The 20744-nt window shown below is 41.4% G+C and overlaps 1 protein-coding gene across 1 annotated transcript in view; it reads left to right on the top strand.

Annotated features, from left to right (window-relative positions):
* Positions 1-12546, top strand: part of MSRA (methionine sulfoxide reductase A) — a 907683-nt gene extending 895137 nt beyond the window's left edge. The window contains exon 6 of the mRNA XM_085613039.1: positions 12060-12546. Within this exon, the coding sequence (XP_085469165.1) occupies positions 12060-12221 (162 nt within the window). The 3' untranslated portion in view covers positions 12222-12546. The remainder of the gene's footprint in view (positions 1-12059) is intronic.
* Positions 12547-20744: the final 8198 nt, after the last annotated feature.

The following is a 20744-nucleotide window of genomic DNA, read 5'->3' as shown; positions in this document are numbered from 1 at the left end:
TAGGGTGTATGCATGCACAATTATATGCTCGGGTTCTCTCAACAGAGCATGTATATATTTTTATGGGACTACATTCAATCAGTTTGTAAGCAGTTCAGTGCCATCTCATTCCCGCCTATTACATTACCTATTGGTTTTTTAATTTGGAGTAGTGTTCATTGCCCACATTTATCTATTTGCAGTTCTGCTTATTTCAGTCTCTGATCTGATGTCTAGAACACCTTTGGAGGTTTTGTTTTCCTGATTTATTGGATGCGCTGGATAAAAGTTTTTATGAATCTCAGTATGGTGCGGTTTTTCAGGGCATAACATATGTTGTACTGTGTCCTGATAGTTTCACAGAATAAATAGTAGTGTATTGAATGATTGCATTAATATTGCGTTTTCAATGCAGTTGTTGCATTTTCGTATTTTTGTTTTTTTAAATTTTCTTTGCAATCCAGAAAAGTTAACTCATTAGCTGTAAAGGTGAGGTGGGGTGTATTTATTCCATTTGAAATTGCATTTATATAGTACTCCTCCCAAGGCTTTAAAAGAGAACATTTGCCTAATGCCAAGATATTTATTTCATATCTTCTACTGTCAACGTCTCCGATTATAAATATTTGGTGTTAGAGTATGTAATCAAATCTTACACCTCCCTCCCGCCTGGCTCAAGGCCAGTGTGGCCACATACAATATCAACCTATGCTATTCACTAAGACTATTCAAGAGATCGTTTGAACATGAATCCGGATTTGCTCGAAATTGATGCGAAAGTAAAAAAGCTTTCTCTCATATTGTTTGTGATATAGACATATACACATGATATAGTCAATAATTTCCTTATTTACACAGAGAGTCTGATACACTAACGCATCTATGAGTACAGTGAGTAGTACTGCAGGAGTTCTCATCAGCTGTGAAACAATCAACTCTGAACTATTAAAAGTCCACAAACAGTACAGTCCTTTTTATTTGTTCTATTATATATTAATCTTACCAGAACATTTACATTTTATTCCCCCATAGAAGTCTCCAAAAAGTCTCAATTGTTCTAGACAGTAATTGGAATAGCACTCCAAGACCCTGGCCATGGCAATGTGTGTGTTAGTAATGTGACAAGTCAGTTAGGTAAAGATCATACGCAAAGTCACAACATAGCAACGGTCATGCATGTTTCAGGCATCGGTACTGCTGGTTCCCCACACCTAGAGTAGTTACAGCATGGTCAGCATCCCTCGAACAGACAGTAGCTGAGTCGCATGTAGCAGCAGTGCAGGCTTCTGAGAGGCAAACTATAGGAAGGGCAGAGTCAGAAGAATCATTGCTGATGCTTTTCACCGTACCATCCACTTTAAAGCGCTAACAACTAAAATAGGTTGGATTTAAATGACCTGAATGTCCCTGCACATTCTACCCAATTTACAACAATTTTCAACATAATTATGAGAGCTTAAAATAACTTCTAAGTAAAATGTCCATAAATTAATGTATTAGGTAGACAACTGTTCAAACGTGTAGTATTTCCTATATTCATAGACTCAGCTATCTCCTCTATTGTCTGGCGTCTCATTATCCTCAAGACTCATTACCACTTGTTTATTTTCAAAATCTTTTATGAATCTCTTGATACTTTGAGGGAGATTTAAGAAAAAGAGTCTAAACCTTAATTTCCTTGTAAACCTGAAAAGAGCTGCCTTCATGTCAAATGTATCAAAATGTTTTGTAGGAGAAAATGAGAGCCATCTATGTAGTACTTTAGTCTCAATTGTCTATCTGAAAGTTTGGTATTCATATCACTTTATATTGCTCTTCTGCTGTCTTCTGTTATCTTGTTTTTACCCCTGTATTTTTTGTTTGCCGTCTAGTTCGCATATATACCCTCTTTTCTGAGTTGTCGTTGACTGTTCTTGTTGCCGTCTGAGAGACCTCCACTATTTTTAAATCTTTTTAGTTCTTCTAAAAGGAAGAGGTCAGTCTACCTTTATTGCTTGTGCCTGTTTCAATGATAGTACTATCAGTGACTGCTAAGTAATCTTGAGTGTTTTTTTGACCTTCTGAATCTTGTAAGTTTCATCAAATTCCCTCATGTAATCATACATGGGCTGAGAAATAATCCTCATCCCTTAGAATTTTGATTCTGATCTTTTCTTTTACCTCATTTTGAAATCTACTCAAAACTTCATCTAATATTACATAATTTATTTTGGCTCCAACTTCCAATCTAAGATTTGTAATCTGTCTTTTAATTTCCTCAGTTTCTTTACTGAAGCTCTCTATTATACCTTCTGCCTGTTCTATTAACATTAAAACAATAGACTCAGTAGCCTAACTCAATACAATCAGTATCAGAATGTAGGCACTATTTTATATTTGAATTTAAGAACACTATATTAGCAAATTATTAAGACATTTAGCTTATTTTTTTTATCAGAGTAAATTTTTTGTTTCTTGATTTTTTTTACCCTTGGAATTGTTGGTTTTAAAATATTGTAAATAGGTTAAAGTTTAAAAAATTTGTAGAAAGTTACTGTATTATTACGAGATGTTATACATATAAAATAGTTTGCTGATGATTTCTAGGCTTGTGTTGTCTTCCTTTCCATGACTTGCTAGTATACAACCAGGAAGAAGCGTTTGTCTCAGCAAAACGTGTGTTTGCTGTAATCACTTGTAAAGATTCAGTGTAATCACAACTGTCTGAATTCAGCACGTCATGATACATTCCAAACACATTGGTATATAACATATTTGTGATTGGCAGCATTTGTAACGTTGTGATACATCTGTGGGAATTGCTTGTTTGAAAAATCTGTTTTGGAAGTAGCTCAAACCACTGATACTTTGACAAAATGAAACTGTTTTTCAATATGTATACTTTTGTATTGAGTAAAATAACCTTTTCGATATATTAATAAAGTAGACTTTTATATAAGCTATAGTCTATATAGAAGTTATTTTATCTCCCCACTTCAAAGCACAGTCACAGGAGGTCTTACTACTTGCTGAACTTCACGGTATCTATTTTAGTGACTCATAAATAGGAAAGGCAGAGTATATCTGTTAAAATTCATACTTGTAACCTACACGGTATGAGTTTGTCATCTTTAACATTGACCCACAAATACTAGCTCACACTTGCCACACAAGTATTAGCTGTCTGTGATGCTTGTATCACGTCTTTACCATCCTATGAGAGCAGCTGTTAAAATTGACCGTTTTCAGCATATTTGAATCTAAATTCAGTTTAGAGTGGACATTCACAACCATGCTTGTATTTTTATAATTTTTTTCATGTGCATCCATAACGGACCTTGACCATCTTGTGGTTTCACTAGTTACAGTTGAAGGGTTCTCTAATGTATGAAAGGAGACACCGATAACTGAAAGGGTACCACTATGGTATAAGTGTATTAAATTGAAGGGTTTACAATCCAACATTGGTCAATGGGAATACACTTCTCAAAAACGGATGGCATTTCTGGACTGACAAAGAGCATTCATTTGTGTTTAGAAGTTTAATATTTAGGATGCTAACATTAAAAATATTAATTCATTGTGTTTTTTTTACTTTGCTTTCCCTCTCTGTTCTATGTAAGAACACTTTTAATGGGAGTCTCAATGTTTTAAATCTTTTGTAGTGGCCGTATTGCAGTTTTATCTATATTTGCATACTAATCAGCAAATTCCACCACTTTCTGTACAAAACCTGAATATTTTTAAATGACTACTTGTTGTTAATATCATTGATAATGTTCAGTAATTTGCTGGCTTTTTTAGAATGTAGTATTTAAAGAGTGTGCATTAGTATTTATTATACCTCCCGTTGGTTAAATAGTTGTATGCTGAATATTTTTTATTGTTTTGCTATAAGGGGTTTGTTGTTCATACCTTGCTTGTAGTTTGAGGCAACTCAGAGCACTTGTGTTCACAAACTTTGGCCAAACTAACATTGGAGTACAAGGAAAACCTGCTACCCTCCTCAATAAATAGATACAAAGCCCTTCCAGATAAACAACATAGAAGACTTCCAATAAAGACTACCACAAAATCCTTCTTTAAAAGTTGGGTAAATAGCATAAGTGATATTCTCTAATAACTCAGACTGCCTAGGTTCGACAAAGTAGTACAAACTTAGTAAAAAGCGTGAGAACACCTCATGGGAGCAACAGAAAGGAGAAACAGCAATTATTAGTCTCCCACTGGTGGATCTCACAGGGAACAAAGGGGGAACCTACTAGTGTATACTATTCTGTTGTTGCAGCTCATTCCTGCCTATGTCCCAGCCTCCCTCAACAGTAGTGTTGCTGCCTTATATTCATTACCCTATCTGTGCTCACCCTATGAGAAGCAGCTAAGATTCCTACTAAACCAAATTCTCCATAATACCCAAAAGGTGTCAGGCAATCACTAACATAACTTTCTTAGACCAAAAATGTGTCAGGCAGTCACTAACACAACTTTCTGAGAAGATTGCCGGCGTGTAATAAAACCATCATTTTAACATACTCTCAACTGTGAACATGTTTTACTGCCTTAGACACATTTTTACAGATTCATCAGGACTAAAAAACTGTTAAGTGGGCTCAACCATGTTTGGTGTGGTACTTGTTGGAAACTGCACTTCAACGATAGTCACTACTGACATTAAAAAAAATGACCTGTCATTGAATCGCAACACAAAGTCAGTTTGAGGTACAATACTTGCATAAAAGAATCTTATCAATTTAATTTATAAAACTAATCACCTTGCATGCCTTCCCGAACAATAGGCTTCCGAAACACTCAATGGAAACTCCTTTAACTCTTGGACTATTTGGAGAAAAAAGTCAAGCCCAATAAAGGCTTGAAATAATCTGCAACCTGAATAATATGAATGATATCTGAAATATGGTGCCCGTACAAACACATGAATCTACAACGATACATATGTCAAGGCAGGAATATCTTTTGTTATATTCTGGTTTATAATTATCTTTCAGGTTAACCTATCTACTATAATTGTTTGTGATTGAATGTTCTCTTCAGACTTTACTTGATTTATAGACACTACAGCAAAGTTCACCTAGTCCTCCACTTTATGACAGGGGTTCTATCTTTATACTATTCCAAAGAGAGTTTGTCTTGCCAGTTGCCCTAGGATTTCAAACATAGATGCGTTTCTGTATTTCAATAGTTCTGGTTGTTTGATCACTGATATCTTGATTCATCAACATGCTCATTTATTAATGTTTTTTAGCACGGTCTAAAATACCAGCGTGTCTAAGTTCCATTTAATAGGTTACTGTCCATATAAAGATAATCAACATAGGAGTACGATTCAGCAGACCTTTGCGCCATTTGTCCCTTCAACCTATGGCTGCTCACGATTATAAGCTTTAAACAAAATTTTGCAGAATGGACAATCCGGTGGAGTAACCAGCTAAGTGGACTATGATCTTAAGGCTGCTCAAAGTTGCCAACTTACTAAAAACCATATAGTGTGCGCATGCCTCTCACACTTCTTGCTGCCTCCCATAAGGCGATAATTAGCCTCAGTGGTCCTTGCGCACAACGTGGAAGCACTTACCACATAGGATCAAAAAAAGGCAACACCCTGCCAACCCTACATGGTGTGGTATGCTGCCCCTGTAGACAAGTGCGTGAACATTCCACATAGGAGTAGTAAGCATTCTATAAATGTTAGAATGTATTACAACACAATACAGTTATGTGATTGAGAAACTAATGCGCATTATTGGTGAGTCAAATGTGCTAATCTCCAAATATTTTTAATCTTTAGTATTGCCAACATTTTAACTAACCTTTTATGTGACAGTGGTACAATTGATTTACAATTTAATAAAGATTTCACTTGAACAATGCAGTCCCCTAATACAATCTGGTGATTACCATGAGAAGTTAAAATCAATTGCTGAATCTCATTGTTAGATTTAGTTTCTTTCTTTGGACACAAGCATTAATCACAGTGAATGTCTTCTTCGTAACCTGGTGTATTAATGTAACTTATCTTCCTTTGTTAACTGAATGCGACTCTGTAGGACAGAACGACTTTTTCTCCAATAAGTGTCAACACACACTTCTTTACCTGCGTCACCTACCAGTTTCTCCTGTCGAGTCCTCGGGTTCGATTCGTGGCTCAAGTGGGTCCACCCCTTGATAGCCTCAATTCTGTTTGCTATAATAGCACGGAAGGTTAAGGTGATCAAGTGAGGGAAGGAAAGGAAGGGGACAGCAGGGAGGGAGATCTGAAACGAGAAACAACACCTTTGAGCATGGATAACAATGACTATCACATATAATGCGGAAACTAGCGTTGTCTTATTACCTGTAAAGAAAACAACACAGTCTTGCGCAAGAGCTCATTAGGAATGTCCTATTCCTATTTAGAAGAGGGTAGTACGCGCACTACCTGAGGCTATCCAAAGTTTTTAAAGTTGTACCGTGCTCACGGGGTATCACTCTCCGAGAGGGAGTGTAAATATGAACGTTGAGAAGCACCCCAAATCATTGGGGGTGCTTCTCAACTATTCCTATTTAGCCAATAATGAAAAGGTAGCTGAAATTACAGAACTAAGCAATGAGTTCCTGCGCTAATGTTAGGCTCATCTCTCTACATCCGTGCTGTTATCATTTGAACACACACACTCACACAATACCCACCAAAGTAATAATGAAAACGGGCATCACAGGGGATGAATCCTAGTAAGACCTCATAGCCCCCTGTTAGGAAACAATAATAAACAATTATACTCCAAGTGTTGCGAGTGTGAGGAATCTTGGTTGCACCTTTGTATTTGCGGTGATCGATAATAATTCTTATCTGGTCACACAATTGTTATAATGCTATCACGGCATAAATGCTTCCTCATCATGATAATAGTTGCTGGATAACATGTATTCCCAAACATGAATGGCAGTCCGTGGATTTTTGCAGTCAAAAAACAACAAGTTTCTCCGTGAAGTTCAAGCCCAATTCCTACTATGAAAAGGTGAGCAGAGCCCAAGTAATATACAGGGTATTTTCCCTTAAGAATCCGCCACAGGTACCCTCCGCCACCTTACCGCACTAGACACTGTTCCCTCGTAGCGCGTTGTTTCAATCCCGAAGCAAAATAATCTGCTTCGTTCTCAACCCGGAAGCCTCCTTTCAGGGCTTCCGGGTTGACGTCCTCGTGCACGCTCCTCCCGCTGCGTAGAGGAAGAGCGTAGGAGCCGCTCTCTTCCTGGACGCCGCACTACAGGTCCCGAAGCCTCTCCCCATATCCCAGGTAAGAGCGGAGGGTAAGCTGAGCCACGCAAATGGCAGCGTTGCTCGCGGCACCCCCCCGCGGTTCCAAAGGGACTCGTAACAACCTGTGCTTTGGGAATATGCAACCTCAGGTACCCAGCTTTAAGCTAACTGTGCAGATTCAACGTCCATTAAACGACATGCCTGAATAAAATCAATACTTTGTTTGTCTTGGATTGGAAGTTTAAGACATTCCCTAATTCTTCATATATGATCGACCTGTCCCATTCCTGGAACCCAGGGTAGGTTTTGTAGGATAGTAGTATAAAAGGATATAGTACACCTACATATTCGAAAAGTTTAATATCTTGTATGAGCTTTACCTAATTGTGTGATTTTTTTTAAATCTTTTTTTCCAACATTATTTACTGCGTGAGTTTATAGGCATTTAAATACTGTTCTTTATGATTTATGTGCTACAAGGCCACATATCGGTTGGCAAAGTCCTGACAATGACAACCTGATATGTTTTATGCTACTCTTGTGCTACTATTGTGTTATGTTGTTGGTTTGGGTGAAGAGTGCGGTGATCGGTGACAACTCACGGGCTGCGAGAGTGTCATTGAGTGATTTTTAAATCATTTAAATCATTTTGGGTCAGCGCTCTAGTTCTCCCCGGCAATTTCATTTAAGTTCACGCTGGCGCGAGCGCGCCGATAGCGCGCCAAGGGCGCGCCTAGGTCACGCCCGTCTGCGCCCGTCAGCGCCAAGAACGCGCCAAGGGCCACAACCCCTGGTAGCGTGGGGTTTATATGCTATTCGCAGACGGCGTTATTGGGCCTTCGGCCTGAGCAGTCCAGGGAATGCACCCGATTCCTCTTTGACGGTGAGGCAAGAATGTACTCTTGTACTTACTGCCATTTTTCTACCTGTAGGTTTGCTGGCAGAAGCGGTGGGATGAAGGGATGTGCAGTTCCCCACGCTGGTTTTGGGAAGGGAGATGGCTCTTGGTCTTATGCTGCCTCCCGTTCTAAGGAGAAGCAAGCCTCGGCCCTTGAGCCTGAGGCGATTTCAGTGAACAGTTTTATGGGCATCACCCTTAATGCCCGCTCAGTGGCCAAACATAAACATGAACTAGAATTGTTTTTAAGTACTTATAGCCCTGATATGGTCTTTATTACCGAGACCTGGACGGGGGCAGCATCTAGTCCCGACTGGAATACAGCCCTGCCCTTTGGCTATGCGTTATTCAGCCAGGATAGAACAGATAGCAGAGGCGGCGGCATAGCTATAATCTATAGGGAAACATTGAAGGTTCAGGCTAGGGCAGTAGCCAACTTACATGCGGAAGCAATGCAATTTTGTATTAAATTAAAAGACATGGTTGTTTTCCAAGGTCTGCTGGTCTATCGGCCGCCGGGCCCCAGAGCCGCCTTTCCACTGGCCCTCCAGTCTTATCTGGAGTCCAGTACTGTCTCTGAATTTTACTCCATTCTCGACGATTTCAATTACCATTTGGAGCTTGACAATAATACTGATACCACCAGACTCTCAGATTGTCTGGCAGCTTTTGGCCTGCATCAATTGGTTTCGGACCCCACACATATTGGTGGCCATACTTTAGATGGCTTGTTCTCTAGCCCTCCTGACCTTTTATTCTGTAGGGCATAATCCCTCCCCTGGACTGACCATAGAGCAGTGTTTTTTAAGGTTGGGGTTAAGTCAATGGCAGGGGGTGCTCCCCATAAACCCACTAAGATCTCGTTTAGGCGATGGAATAAGATAACCTGCGCTGACCTTACGGCAGCCCTGGACCATCCCCCCCCAATCTTAAATAGCAATAACGAGGTGGCAGCAACTCAGTTTAATGACTGGATCCTGGGAGCAATTAATCGTGTCGCCCCCCTACAGGTTGCTACACGTAATAGATGCCCACCGGGTGCCCCTTGGTATGGACCAGAGCTTAAAAAGTTAAAAGTAGAGTGCAGAAGGCGCACGCGACAATGGAGAGTGGATTATAGTGGGGTCAGCAAGGCAGCCTATAATGATGCCCTGAATAAATATAAACAGGCCATTCTGATTACAAAAAAGGCCTATTTTACCCGGAAAATTTCGGACGCCGGCAATTCTGCCAAATAACTTTTTAAATCTGTGTCTTTTTGGGCCAAACCCCAGCAGGCCAATTTGTTTAGTCCCGACCAGGCTTTCTGTGATCAGTTGGCAGCCTTCTTTCAAAACAAGTTGCAGACAATATATGACGACTTGGCCATCTCATCAAGTCCAATATCTGCTTCAGGTAAGCAGCAGACACTGTGTATGGAGGAGAACCTGTCGTGTAGTCTCACCTCCTTTGGTCCCCTGTCTAAGGAGGTGGTATTAGATCTGTTAAGAGCTATCAAATCAGGTTCAGCTACCGATCCCTGTCCCCCGTCAACTATGAATTTGGCGGCTGAAAGGATCGGTTCCACCCTCACGTCACTGATCAATCAAATTCTGGCTGCTGGGACCTATCCGGCTGCCTGGAAGACGGCCACTATCATGCCTCTTCTCAAGAAAGCCTCATTGGAGCCGTCAGATTAAAAAAATTACCGACCTATTTCGAGCCTACCATTGGTAGCCAAAGTAATGGAAAGAGCTATAAATTTAAGTCTAACTGACCACCTAGACAAACATGACCTGCTTGACCGGTCCCAGCATGGTTTCCGGCCTAAACACTCTACTGAGTCGGCCCTTATTACGGCAGCCGAGGGAATTCGGGCAGCAGTCGATGGAGGAGGGAGGGCAATTCTTGTCTTCCTTGACTTGTCTGCCGCTTTCGATACCGTGAATCACGCGGTATTGGTACAGCGACTAAAAGAGGTAGGGATTACTGAGCGGGCCTTGGTCCTCCTCTCCTCGTTTCTGGACGACAGAAAGCAGAGCCTAAATTGGGCGGGCTTACAATCGGGTAATTTTACCCTGCCTTGTGGCGTCCCTCAAGGCTCTGCCCTCTCCCCGACCCTCTTCAATGTGTATGTTAAGCCATTGTCCAGAGTAGTCAGGAAACATGGCTTCAACCTTGTGTCCTATGCTGATGATTCACAATTGGTGATATCAGTATCGGACAATCCCGAGATAGCGGCGGCCAAATTTCATGCCTGTCTAAAGGATGTCATGGAATGGATGCGCCAGAGCTTCCTAAAGATAAACACTGAGAAGAGAGAAGTCATGGAATTTGGTAGGGGCTCTCTTCTGTGGAGTTCTCTGTGGTGGCCACCTGAGGCCGGGCAATGTCCTCTACCGGTCACTAAGGTGAGGAACTTGGGGGTGATTTTTGACGATAAGCTGAATATGTCAGCCCAGGTCAACTGTTTAACCTCCTCCTGTTTTCTTCTGCTAATAACGCTGCAAAAAATCTTTCCCTTCATTCCGCAGGCGTTGCAGAAAACGGTAATGGCTGCTCTCTTTATGTCCAGATTGGACTATTGTAATGCTATGTTCCTGGGTATTGATAAGTACCAGGTCGGTAAGATTCAGTCACTGCAAAACGCTGCGGTTCGTGTCATATTAAACCTACCTAGGGGACACCCCACTTCTAAGGGAAGAAGGTCACTCCACTGGCTTCCGGTCCAGCAGAGAATTGAGTTTAAGGCGCTCTGTCTGGTGCACAGGGCACGGTTTGGTGGGGGTGCAACTGACGGGAGGGATAGGTGTAGGCCCTATACTCCCTCTCGTGACCTGCGTTCGGCCAGTCTTGGCCTCATTTGCACCCCCAGATATAGACTGGCAGGATGGGGTGGTCGCTCATTTGCCAGCTGTGCAATTAAACTATGGAATAAGTTACCAGTGACCATGCGACTTCAACAGAACTTCTTATATTTTAGGAAGGCCCTGAAGTCTCAGTTGTTTAACATTCACTAGCGACTTGTTCCTCTCTCCACTGACCTGTACACACTTCAGTGCCAAGATGCCGTATGGCATTCGAGCACTCAATAAGCTTCTTTATACTTATACTTATAAACAAAATATGGACTTGCATTGTTTTCAAATAATGGAACTATAGGCTATAGCTCCACCTCACAAAATGCAAATAATTTGGTAGAAGATTGCTGTGCTCTCACGGCACTATGCTTTGATAGTTTCTCCTCTGCCCTTTCGCCTTGAGGCAGTCAGACATAAAAACCAGAAAGGACAAAAGGTCTTCAAGTTTCAATAGTTGCATGGTCTAGTCTTACCTAACTTATTCACTTGTCAGCATCCTATTCAAGCCTACCGCTGTAACACTCAGCCCCACAATCCTTTCCAAAGCACCCGGAAGTAACCATTTTGTAGCTTAGATGCTGTACAAAAACAATGAATACATTAAAATGAATGAATAATCAATGTAATAAATTGCCCCTATCACTGGGAGTCCATATTCTACAGGGTCCTTCATCATTGCCAATACATCCCAATGTGTGTCTCAACATTAATCCATGGTTCACATTTTTGCAGTTTTGGTTATTAGATAACTGGTAGAAGGGACATTCACTACGATGGATAATATGTAAGAACATCATCTTCCCATAAAGCTACTAGTTATTGTCTCTTCTAATGCGGGTGTAAGAAATATTTTGTGATAATTTCTAGTATTCCGCCAGCGTTATGGGCTTCAGCCAGGATCTACATTTGTTCCATTGTTCTCCATGCTAGAAGAGTTATGTTTATTGCTAATATTTGCTTGGCTATCCAGAAGCACTCTGATTACAATTTTGTAATGTAAACTTAATGGTTCGGAAAGGTTAAATACTCAGTTTCTTTTTATCCATACTTCTTACTCTCATATTTTTATACAATAAGTGACTCATGAAAATTGTTCTTTCTTTAGGTGCTGAAGGAGAACGGTTATGGTGAAATCACCACTGAAATCCGCAAGGGTCAAGACTTCTTCTATGCGGAAGACTACCACCAGCAGTACCTGAGCAAGAAACCGAACGGGTACTGTGGCCTCGGTGGTACTGGTGTCTCATGTCCCATCGGTCTCAAGTAACACCGTGTGATGATCATCTGGGAGTGATCGAAAAGCCTTTTCTAATCCTTTCATGATGGAGCTGTGAAAACATTTAAATAATTCTAAAAGGAGCAGAGCTTTGGATTGTGAACCACAAGATTTTCTTCATAAATGTTCACCGCCTACAAGCAAAAGCATCTACTCTGATTGGAAATAGCTACAAAATGTTAATCCATGGAAAGATAAACTCCTATGATAATTTCTATTACTGCTCAATCAAATCTTTTCTTTTATTCCTCCAGCGTTACATGTGTACCTTAGCTAAACCAAATCTTACAATAAATGAAAATGTTTGCAGTAGAAATGCTATTGATTTATTTGTACATTTGCTGTATGTAATGGAATTATATTAGATATACCCTCTTTATTCTGGGTAAGTAAACATGGTAAAAGCATTTTGAATTTCTAATGTGCTATTTAAGTTACATTTTTGGCATTTCCTTTCTAGGCTGTGGGCTATAAAGTTATGTAGGGAGGGTTAGATCCTTTGATTCTGGCTTGGCACTGAGCTGGTGGGACATTTACCCTTACTGAGAAATAGAAAACATGAGGAGGATGGAAGGTAGGAAGAGGGTCACTCTGAAGAAAGAGAGTAGAGGAATCAAGTGGGAGTAAATCAATGCCTTTTTCCATGCAGTGTTTAGAAGTATAATGGGAGAAGGATTTCTGAGTTAGCAAGTAGTCTGAGAATGTAATCTGTGGAGTAACATTATACATAGTGTTATATAGCAAGGACAGACAGCATAAACATGTGATTCCAAGCGTGTACATCATTTAAACATTAAGAGCCCTAGATATTACAAAAAAGTGTGATGCTCATTTAAAGCGCTCCAGTGCCCCTGCACTAATTTGCCTTATATAAAACTGAAAAAATAAAATCTGTGCTCCGTGTACTGCCCTTTTTCATTCACGCCTAGAGGGGGTGTGACACAACACCCAGAGCTGCTGAATCCAGAGTTGGGTAACAAGGCACCAACACAAAATTACTCCTCTGCCTACAAAAATTGATGTGTCCCTGTGCAATGCAGCCGGTGCTCTTGCAAAGTGCCCCAACGCCCTGGATGTGTGTGCATAGCCGTACCATTAAATATAAGAGGGCTGGCATGAAAGACAAAGGGAGGCTGAACTGGCTATGCAGATGTGGGGCCGGAGACTTGCTGATTAATGGTCCAATAGGGAGCCCTTTTGTTGGGGCTGCTGCAGAGGGTGTCCTGGAGGTTGGGGGTGAGATGGCGCCTGAGTTGATTAACCCCTTTCTCCCTCCGGTCTGTTCCTGGCTCACCCCCCCCTTCCTGGGTGTGGAGGAGGCCCTGACACCCATAGTAAAGAAACAGAAAACTAAGGGGGGACAGGAAGAGTGAGCGACACCCCCATGAATGAAGCATATTCATCGCCTCTGGAGTAATAGTGGGAGGGTCTTTACTCCTTTCCAAATGGATCTGAGCCCCCTAGGCCTTGATCTAAGGCCTCACCTCCCTGCACTAGGCCTTAGCCGTCCCCTCTTTCTCTTGTCTTAACATCACTGGGTGGTAGTGTATTCCACAAGTGACCTCAACACCCAAAATTGATGCCCAGTAGCCCCCGTTGGCCCCATGACCTTCAACCCCCCCTCCTTCCCAAATGGAGTGTGACAACCTGTACTTCTATTTCATCCACAGCATACATGTCATTTGGAAACAAATAAGAGGGAAATTTAGAGACAAACTCATGAAAAAATAATTACCCCTTTAGCTTGTATTTTGGTTGGGGGGATTTTAAGAGCTAATAACGTAAAATAACACACATTTTAGGTTACAAAATGTGCTGTCTCCTGCCTAAATTGAATAGCACTACCTATGGGAGAGGATTTGGCGTTACGGCCCGGGCCATGTGTTGAAGGCAGTAGCAGTGTGCACTTCCTTCATACAGAAGAACAGGTCACACAGAGACAGCAGCCTGGCAACCTTCACTTGCACATGAAGGACAGGTGCTGCTTGGGCAGCAAAGGATGCGGGCTATGCAGCACGGAAAACATTGGTGATGAAGGTGCATGTTTTAACACCGCAGAGAATGATCTCATGTTTTGTATATTGAAAAGATATACCCCAAGTACTCCGCGAGCCAGGTACCAAGGCTTCTAGGAGAACAGGAGGACGTGCGCATGTGCATGCCTAGAAAAGTCATGCTTTCAAAATGGCCGCTATTTCGATAAATTGACTTCCAACAGGGCTGAGTCTGATTTTTGCACCATTCTGATCTTAAAGCAGCCGCTGCAGTCAGTGCTTACTGATTGGGAATTACTCAGTGACTTAAACAGCACTGCAAGCAACTATACAGAAACAGTTATTTGTGTGAGAAGAGGTGGTGGCTTCTGAGTAAAGTGTAAACACTTACTCAAGTAATTTTCAGTCACTTCCGCTATGACCAACATTGAGGATGCAGGTGATCTATGCTGAATGCGCATGTGGTTCCTTATCTGGGACCATATTTGGCAGAATCGAGCAGACTATCTTTGTCCTTCCCTTGAATCTGGGGGTGGTGTCTCCAGCAGCGTGGCACAGCCATGTGTCCTTGATACACAGCCATATTTTCTGGTTCCAACTTAAAGGTGATGTAAACTGCCACAGGTAATTTAATCTCTTTTTGTTGATTTTCTCTCTTAACATCAAAACTATGAAATTACCTTTTGTTCTCTTCAGGTGTGCATCAATACTCGTCTAAAGTTTGCTGAAAGCCACATCTTCTTGCATTATCCAACAACCTTGGCCAAGTGACAGAAAGCTAGCATTGTTTCAAGAATATTTTGTATAATTCTTTCTTTAGTTAGGTATTGCACTTTGAAATAAAGCTCTAAAATAATTACCATAAATATAAATACAAATTTGTACAGTAATCATATAATGCATAAGCACTTAGGCACATTATCCATGAAACGAGACAAAGGCTATTCAAAGCTTGCCTTCTAGAAGACCACACGTACTTTGCTCATATTTTCTGTCATATTTTCTTAGCGATATGTTGCAAAAATAGAAGGACCTTCTGCTTATTGTTTTATCTGAGGGTCACTCACAGGATTGGTGAACATACTGTTTTAAATCAATTGAGTTTTAAATCCAAACCAACTCACTTAGCGCGACTAGACAGCTCAGTTTCAACTACACCCCACATGTGCACTCCTGGGCTTTGTTTTTACATATCAGTGGACTTTGGGAGTTTTAGTCTTGGTTAATTTTAATTGAGCCAATTTTGGCAGCAGATTGAGTAAAATATTTTTTACTTTACATACCCCACTCTTGCGCACCTCTAGACATACGTTTTTAAAATCCTAAAATCGTGTTTCCGCTCACTTGTATATATGAACCACAACATAAACCATCCAAGTGTCTTACATCTACCGTAAAGCTCTGATCTTGATATTCTGCTTATTGGCGTATAATCCATCAAGACTTTTAATTTTGCAATGAAGCACATCTAACAATGGCCATGCATGGCATAATATGCCTTGCACTAATTCCAGCATTGTCCTTACAGGAGCAAGTATATTTATTTATTTAACAGCAGCAAGTTTCGATCAGAAATATTTTACACGGCATCAATGTCTGTACCTAGTTCAACTCGAATGGGATTACTAAGAAAATGGCATAACTGCACCAGTTCTGGGGTTGATATTGGTGATGACAAAACACTTAACGTAGACTATGACATATTACTCACTACCTAGAGGATCATAATGAGCAGATTTTAGGCCAGGTTTTTAAGCATCTTTCCAAGGACATCTCTGAACATTCCTTTAGAGTCTTAGTTGGACCAGCTTTCTGATTTGTATGCTTCTACAATGTGACAAATCTCACAAAATGGTCTTCTTTTTACTGACATCTTCTGGAAATTTTTCAAAACACACCAAAATCTAATTTTAGTAACTCTAGACATGATTTGTAGATTTGCAGTAAATTATTATTTGCCAATTCTCTATGGAAGTGGTAAATCCACTATTTGTCAGATGTCCCCAGATGAAATTAGTGTCAGTGGTATTACTGCTTCCATCTGCTCTGTCCTACAGGTTTGGGATATCCAAAGATATTGGAGTAGACACCTTACTCAGTTGTTGCTACAGCATCGGCGCCTTTTCACACCCGGGTAAGAGGGTACTAACCGGGCAGACTCAACCATAGATAGAATGGGAGTTCTTATATAAAGCAAAACTGGATAAACGGGGATCCAGAAGAGTGATACTTTAAAAATACCTCTAGGTATACCCAAAGATTTTTACTATATTGAGAGGGTACCTGGGGTATAGATAAAAAGGTGAATTTTTCGGGTTCAGTTATTCAATTATACCCTTGTTTCTGTGCCAATATGTTTTGGCCCTCTCAAGGAGCCCAATCGGGTCTGGGGCCTTCGTCAGGGCTGTGTTTTGTATATCCCTGCTGTGTTTTGTGCATGCACACCATGCACATTCGTGAGGCCTAATGCTCTCACCTGTTTTGGTTTGTTTCTAGAGGATTTTCTGCAAGACAGGAGAAAAACAGAGAGATTACTTTTATTTTCCTCACCCATCCTAATTACTTTCATGCATCTCAAACACCTATAGTGTCGGACCATTCTCTAGAATTCATAGGTATCATTAAACCACAGTCATCAAACTTGACCGAATTCTTCCTTTCTATTTCAAACAATACATTTGGTGCTCCCATTGTGAATATAAAAATATATTTTCATGTTGCTGCTAGTCCATCATGGTCTGAATTATACGTTGCTTTTTTATTGGGTGATATACTCTAGTTCCAGATATTTTTGTGGGGTGGAAGGTCTACATTGTGAATTTGCCTTTTCAATCCCCTCGCATACTGTGTCAATCATACCCAATCATATTGCGCTTTCCCTCTAGTATATTTGTCAAGGGGCCCGCGGTTCGTGCGGGTGGTGCAGTCTTGTAGTCACACACTTTAAGGGAGAGAACAAGCATATACGTTTATAACGGATGGCCTATGTGACAGTTTGTATTCATGATATTTTATTATTTATTTTCAAAAAAACTTTGTGTTTCAATTCTCCTTATTGTTCTTTTCGGAGTTAGCCTTCTGCCGCTCAGACAGTTACAACAGCGGTAGTGGAGAGTCCACCTCCATTGTACCTATCGCTGAGCGATCCGTACATGTACCCATATTGTATCTATATATTGTAGAATTCAGAATTTCTAAGACAGTACACTCACAGCCTCTGATGTATTGTGCCTGGCTCCAATACTGGACTCGCGGTATCACACTTAGCCATCTTTTGTCATTCGTGCCTCATTTAAAAAAAAGATTTTCATTTTGCACGCGTTCTTAAGAATGTAATGCCCTTCTTTCTGACAGCGGGCAGCTTTCTTACAAACTAACGGCAGAGAGTCCAGGAGCTTTATGGACTCTCCCAAGAGGGAGAGTCCAAACAATTGGAAGCAGTAGGTAATAAGAATTTTTTAGTGGGGAGCCTGGTTCTCCATTCTCTGAATGCTACCTGTCTCCTAGAGGGATAGAGCCAGCACCTCTGTGATATGTCATCCATGATTGTACCTCATTTTCTGAACCATCTAAAGGACCACTTTGCAGATGTGTGTGACTGGCTCCCTCTTCAGCACGTATCCAAAACCACCCCTAACATGGGAGCAGATATTGCTGATTTGTAAAGAAGGGTCTCTGTGAGGCAGCCCTTGGCCATGCTCCACAGTGGAGGTGTTCAGTTTGAAACTTTGTGGATATATTTGCAAATTAAACATGTTGCAGCACTGGGTCTGTGCCTTGAGGGTGACATATGCTATGCAGTCAATTAAGCAGAAGTATCTAAAAGCACTTGCCATTTCCACCCAACAATACTTCCCACACAACACCCTTCCAAACACACTTATAACTTGATTTACCTAAAAGAGGTTGGCACCATCATGTGCACAACACGGTACAAAAAAGTCATAGAGTTGACAAAGTTCTGCTAACTCAACAGCAACCCACTCCAGCACCACACCACAGCATATCCTAGAACAATCCAGATAAAGCAATTTACCTGACTATCAATGCCGTCTGTCCAGAAAACAACCTTCCAGGCTGGGCAATGGACAACCACCATACCAGCGCAACAAAAAACAGTAAAGTCCTCCGGCACACCCATTCATATACAAGTCAAACTGCAATCATTTGTTGGCAGGAACAAGCCAATTTTAATTTCCCATTACCCAACATGACCACTTACCAAACGAGATACTAAACAAATCTCAACTAACCATACAATGCCATTGTAGTGTCATGTAAATAAAGAATGACGGTACTTGTGACGAAAGCGTTGGAGGGTAATGAATTGAATGCAGCTTTAGAATGCAGAGTTCCTGCTTACACGCTGAAGAATAAAGACGTCTATAACTACTCTTCATATGTGGCGTAGTTATAGCCCGGGCTCGGTAGGACGCTACAACTGGCGATGAGGAGGGGATAAGTAATCCACAGATTGACAGTGCTCTCCCAAAGAGTTTGCAGTGTTTCAGCAAACTACTCATACATGCCACGTATGCCGCAGTCAAAGTGCAGACTCAACACTGGCACCTGTGGAGTCTCTTTGCAACGCCAGCCTGTGTAAAGCTTTCGAGGATAAAGACCTACACATCGGTGGCTGAGAATCAAATGAAAAGAGAGCAGAAAGAGGTACAATGCTAATATGCAAATTAATGCTATACATCATACAGAGTGACAATGCTAAAGGCGGATGCAACCATGTTTTGAAAAGCAGTGTATTGTGATAATCCAGTGCAAATTAAGCTGTAATCTGATGTGCTATGAAGCAGAGATCAACCATGTGTTTACCAAGAGACACTGAAGTGCAAAGCCAATTGAATATCATAACGGTATCTGCTTATCATATCGACTGAATATGAAAAGAAGTGTCTACTTGCCGAAACAAGTAAAGGGAGTCATCATACCACATCCTGCTATGAAGTCGCCCCAGAGGGAGGGCCGGGGTCGTGCTTGCGGAGCTGTCCATAAAAAAGCGGCCCAACATCAAAGGTGTCTCTGAACAACTCCACAGATCTCCATCACAATAAACAACTCCCACGAAGAGCAAGGGTGAGGCCAAAGCTCCTTCAGCTGTCAAGGTTGACTTGAAACCAGCATGTTACAAGGATCTAGAGATGGTTTGTTTGAACAAGTTCACCAAGAAGCACTAGAGAGACCACTGCTGTGCACCAATGCTTATACTGTTGCTGCTTTCTTAAAACCTAGCAAACACAAGATGATGGGCGGAGTCCTGAAACTGTTTAACCACTCACCCACAGTCACAGATCTAGTGACTGGGGGTAATAGCCTGGCTGATATGTGGTAATACCCCGAAACTGATCCCAGGATGCTTGTTTACGGTCCATGGAGGACCTGGCGTGGCAGTTCGGGCTGGACTGTTCCCATGAGGACAGGGTCAAGACTGATTTGCATAGGGGTGGGTCCAAACTGGAGTGGCATAGTAAGCAAAAGAATGATGGATTAAACCCAGATCTGTGTCTGGGGGTAAGTGGTTAAAAAGTTTTAGCACTCCGTCCATCATCTTGTGTTTGCTATGTTCAGCCTAAGTGCCCTAGGGTATGCCCAGATGTGGGTCCCTTGCTCGCTGTGGCACTGGATTCAAGCTATCCTGACTGATGAGGAGTAATACCACAAAACCAGTTTCAGGATGCCTGTTTCTGGACCAGGGAGGACCTGGACTGGCAGTTTGGGCTGGACTGTTCCCATGAGGAACAGGGTCAAGGCTGATTTGCATAAAGCTGGGTCCAAACTGGGGTTGTATAGTGAGCAAAAGAATGATGGATTAAACCGAGATCTGTGACGGGTTGAGTGGTTGAAAAGTTTCAGCACTCTGCCCATCATCTTGTTGTGGTTGCTGCTTTCTTAAAACAGCCCTCATCATTTGATACTGCCAAAAGCACAATATTGGCAATAGATGGACTGCTTGGATAGAGACTTTTAAGGATTTCGTAGATGCAATAGATGAAACAGATGACAAAAAGATTATCAAGTATCTGAAAAACATGGCTGGTTAAGGTGTAAAAGAAGCCATGAAAAGATACCACAAGATGGTGAAGTGATGTGCAATGAAAATAAAAAGCAGCCTTAAATGTCAAGTTCGATCCAGTGCCAAATGTAGATTACGACAGATACATCTTCAGTCAACGACGCTAGAGAGTATGTGAAACCATCAATGAATTTGTTGTAGACTGGATCTGCTTATAAAGCACTGTAAGTTCGATTAATTTAATGATGAGGAAGTGACATGCCTCAGAGTGATAGATGGATGTCTGTCAGGTTCCTTTTGATGGCGAATCCTGAAGGAAACTCTAAGCTTAGAGCAGGTTCTCACAGCTGCCCAAGCTGAAGAGCTTGCTAATCGACAAGTGGCTGACATGGAGGCTGGAGGTGTCTAGAATGTGTCAGTCATGAACATGAAGGGTAAGCTAATACCTAAAACTGAGGAATGCAAAGTGATGTCTCCTCAGAAAAATAAAATGTG

Source organism: Triturus cristatus, chromosome 6 (genome assembly GCF_964204655.1).
Source record: "Triturus cristatus chromosome 6, aTriCri1.1, whole genome shotgun sequence".
In the NCBI taxonomy this organism is placed as follows: domain Eukaryota; kingdom Metazoa; phylum Chordata; class Amphibia; order Caudata; family Salamandridae; genus Triturus; species Triturus cristatus.
Note: the sequence above shows the minus strand (reverse complement) of the source record. Positions and strands in the feature narration are given on the sequence as shown.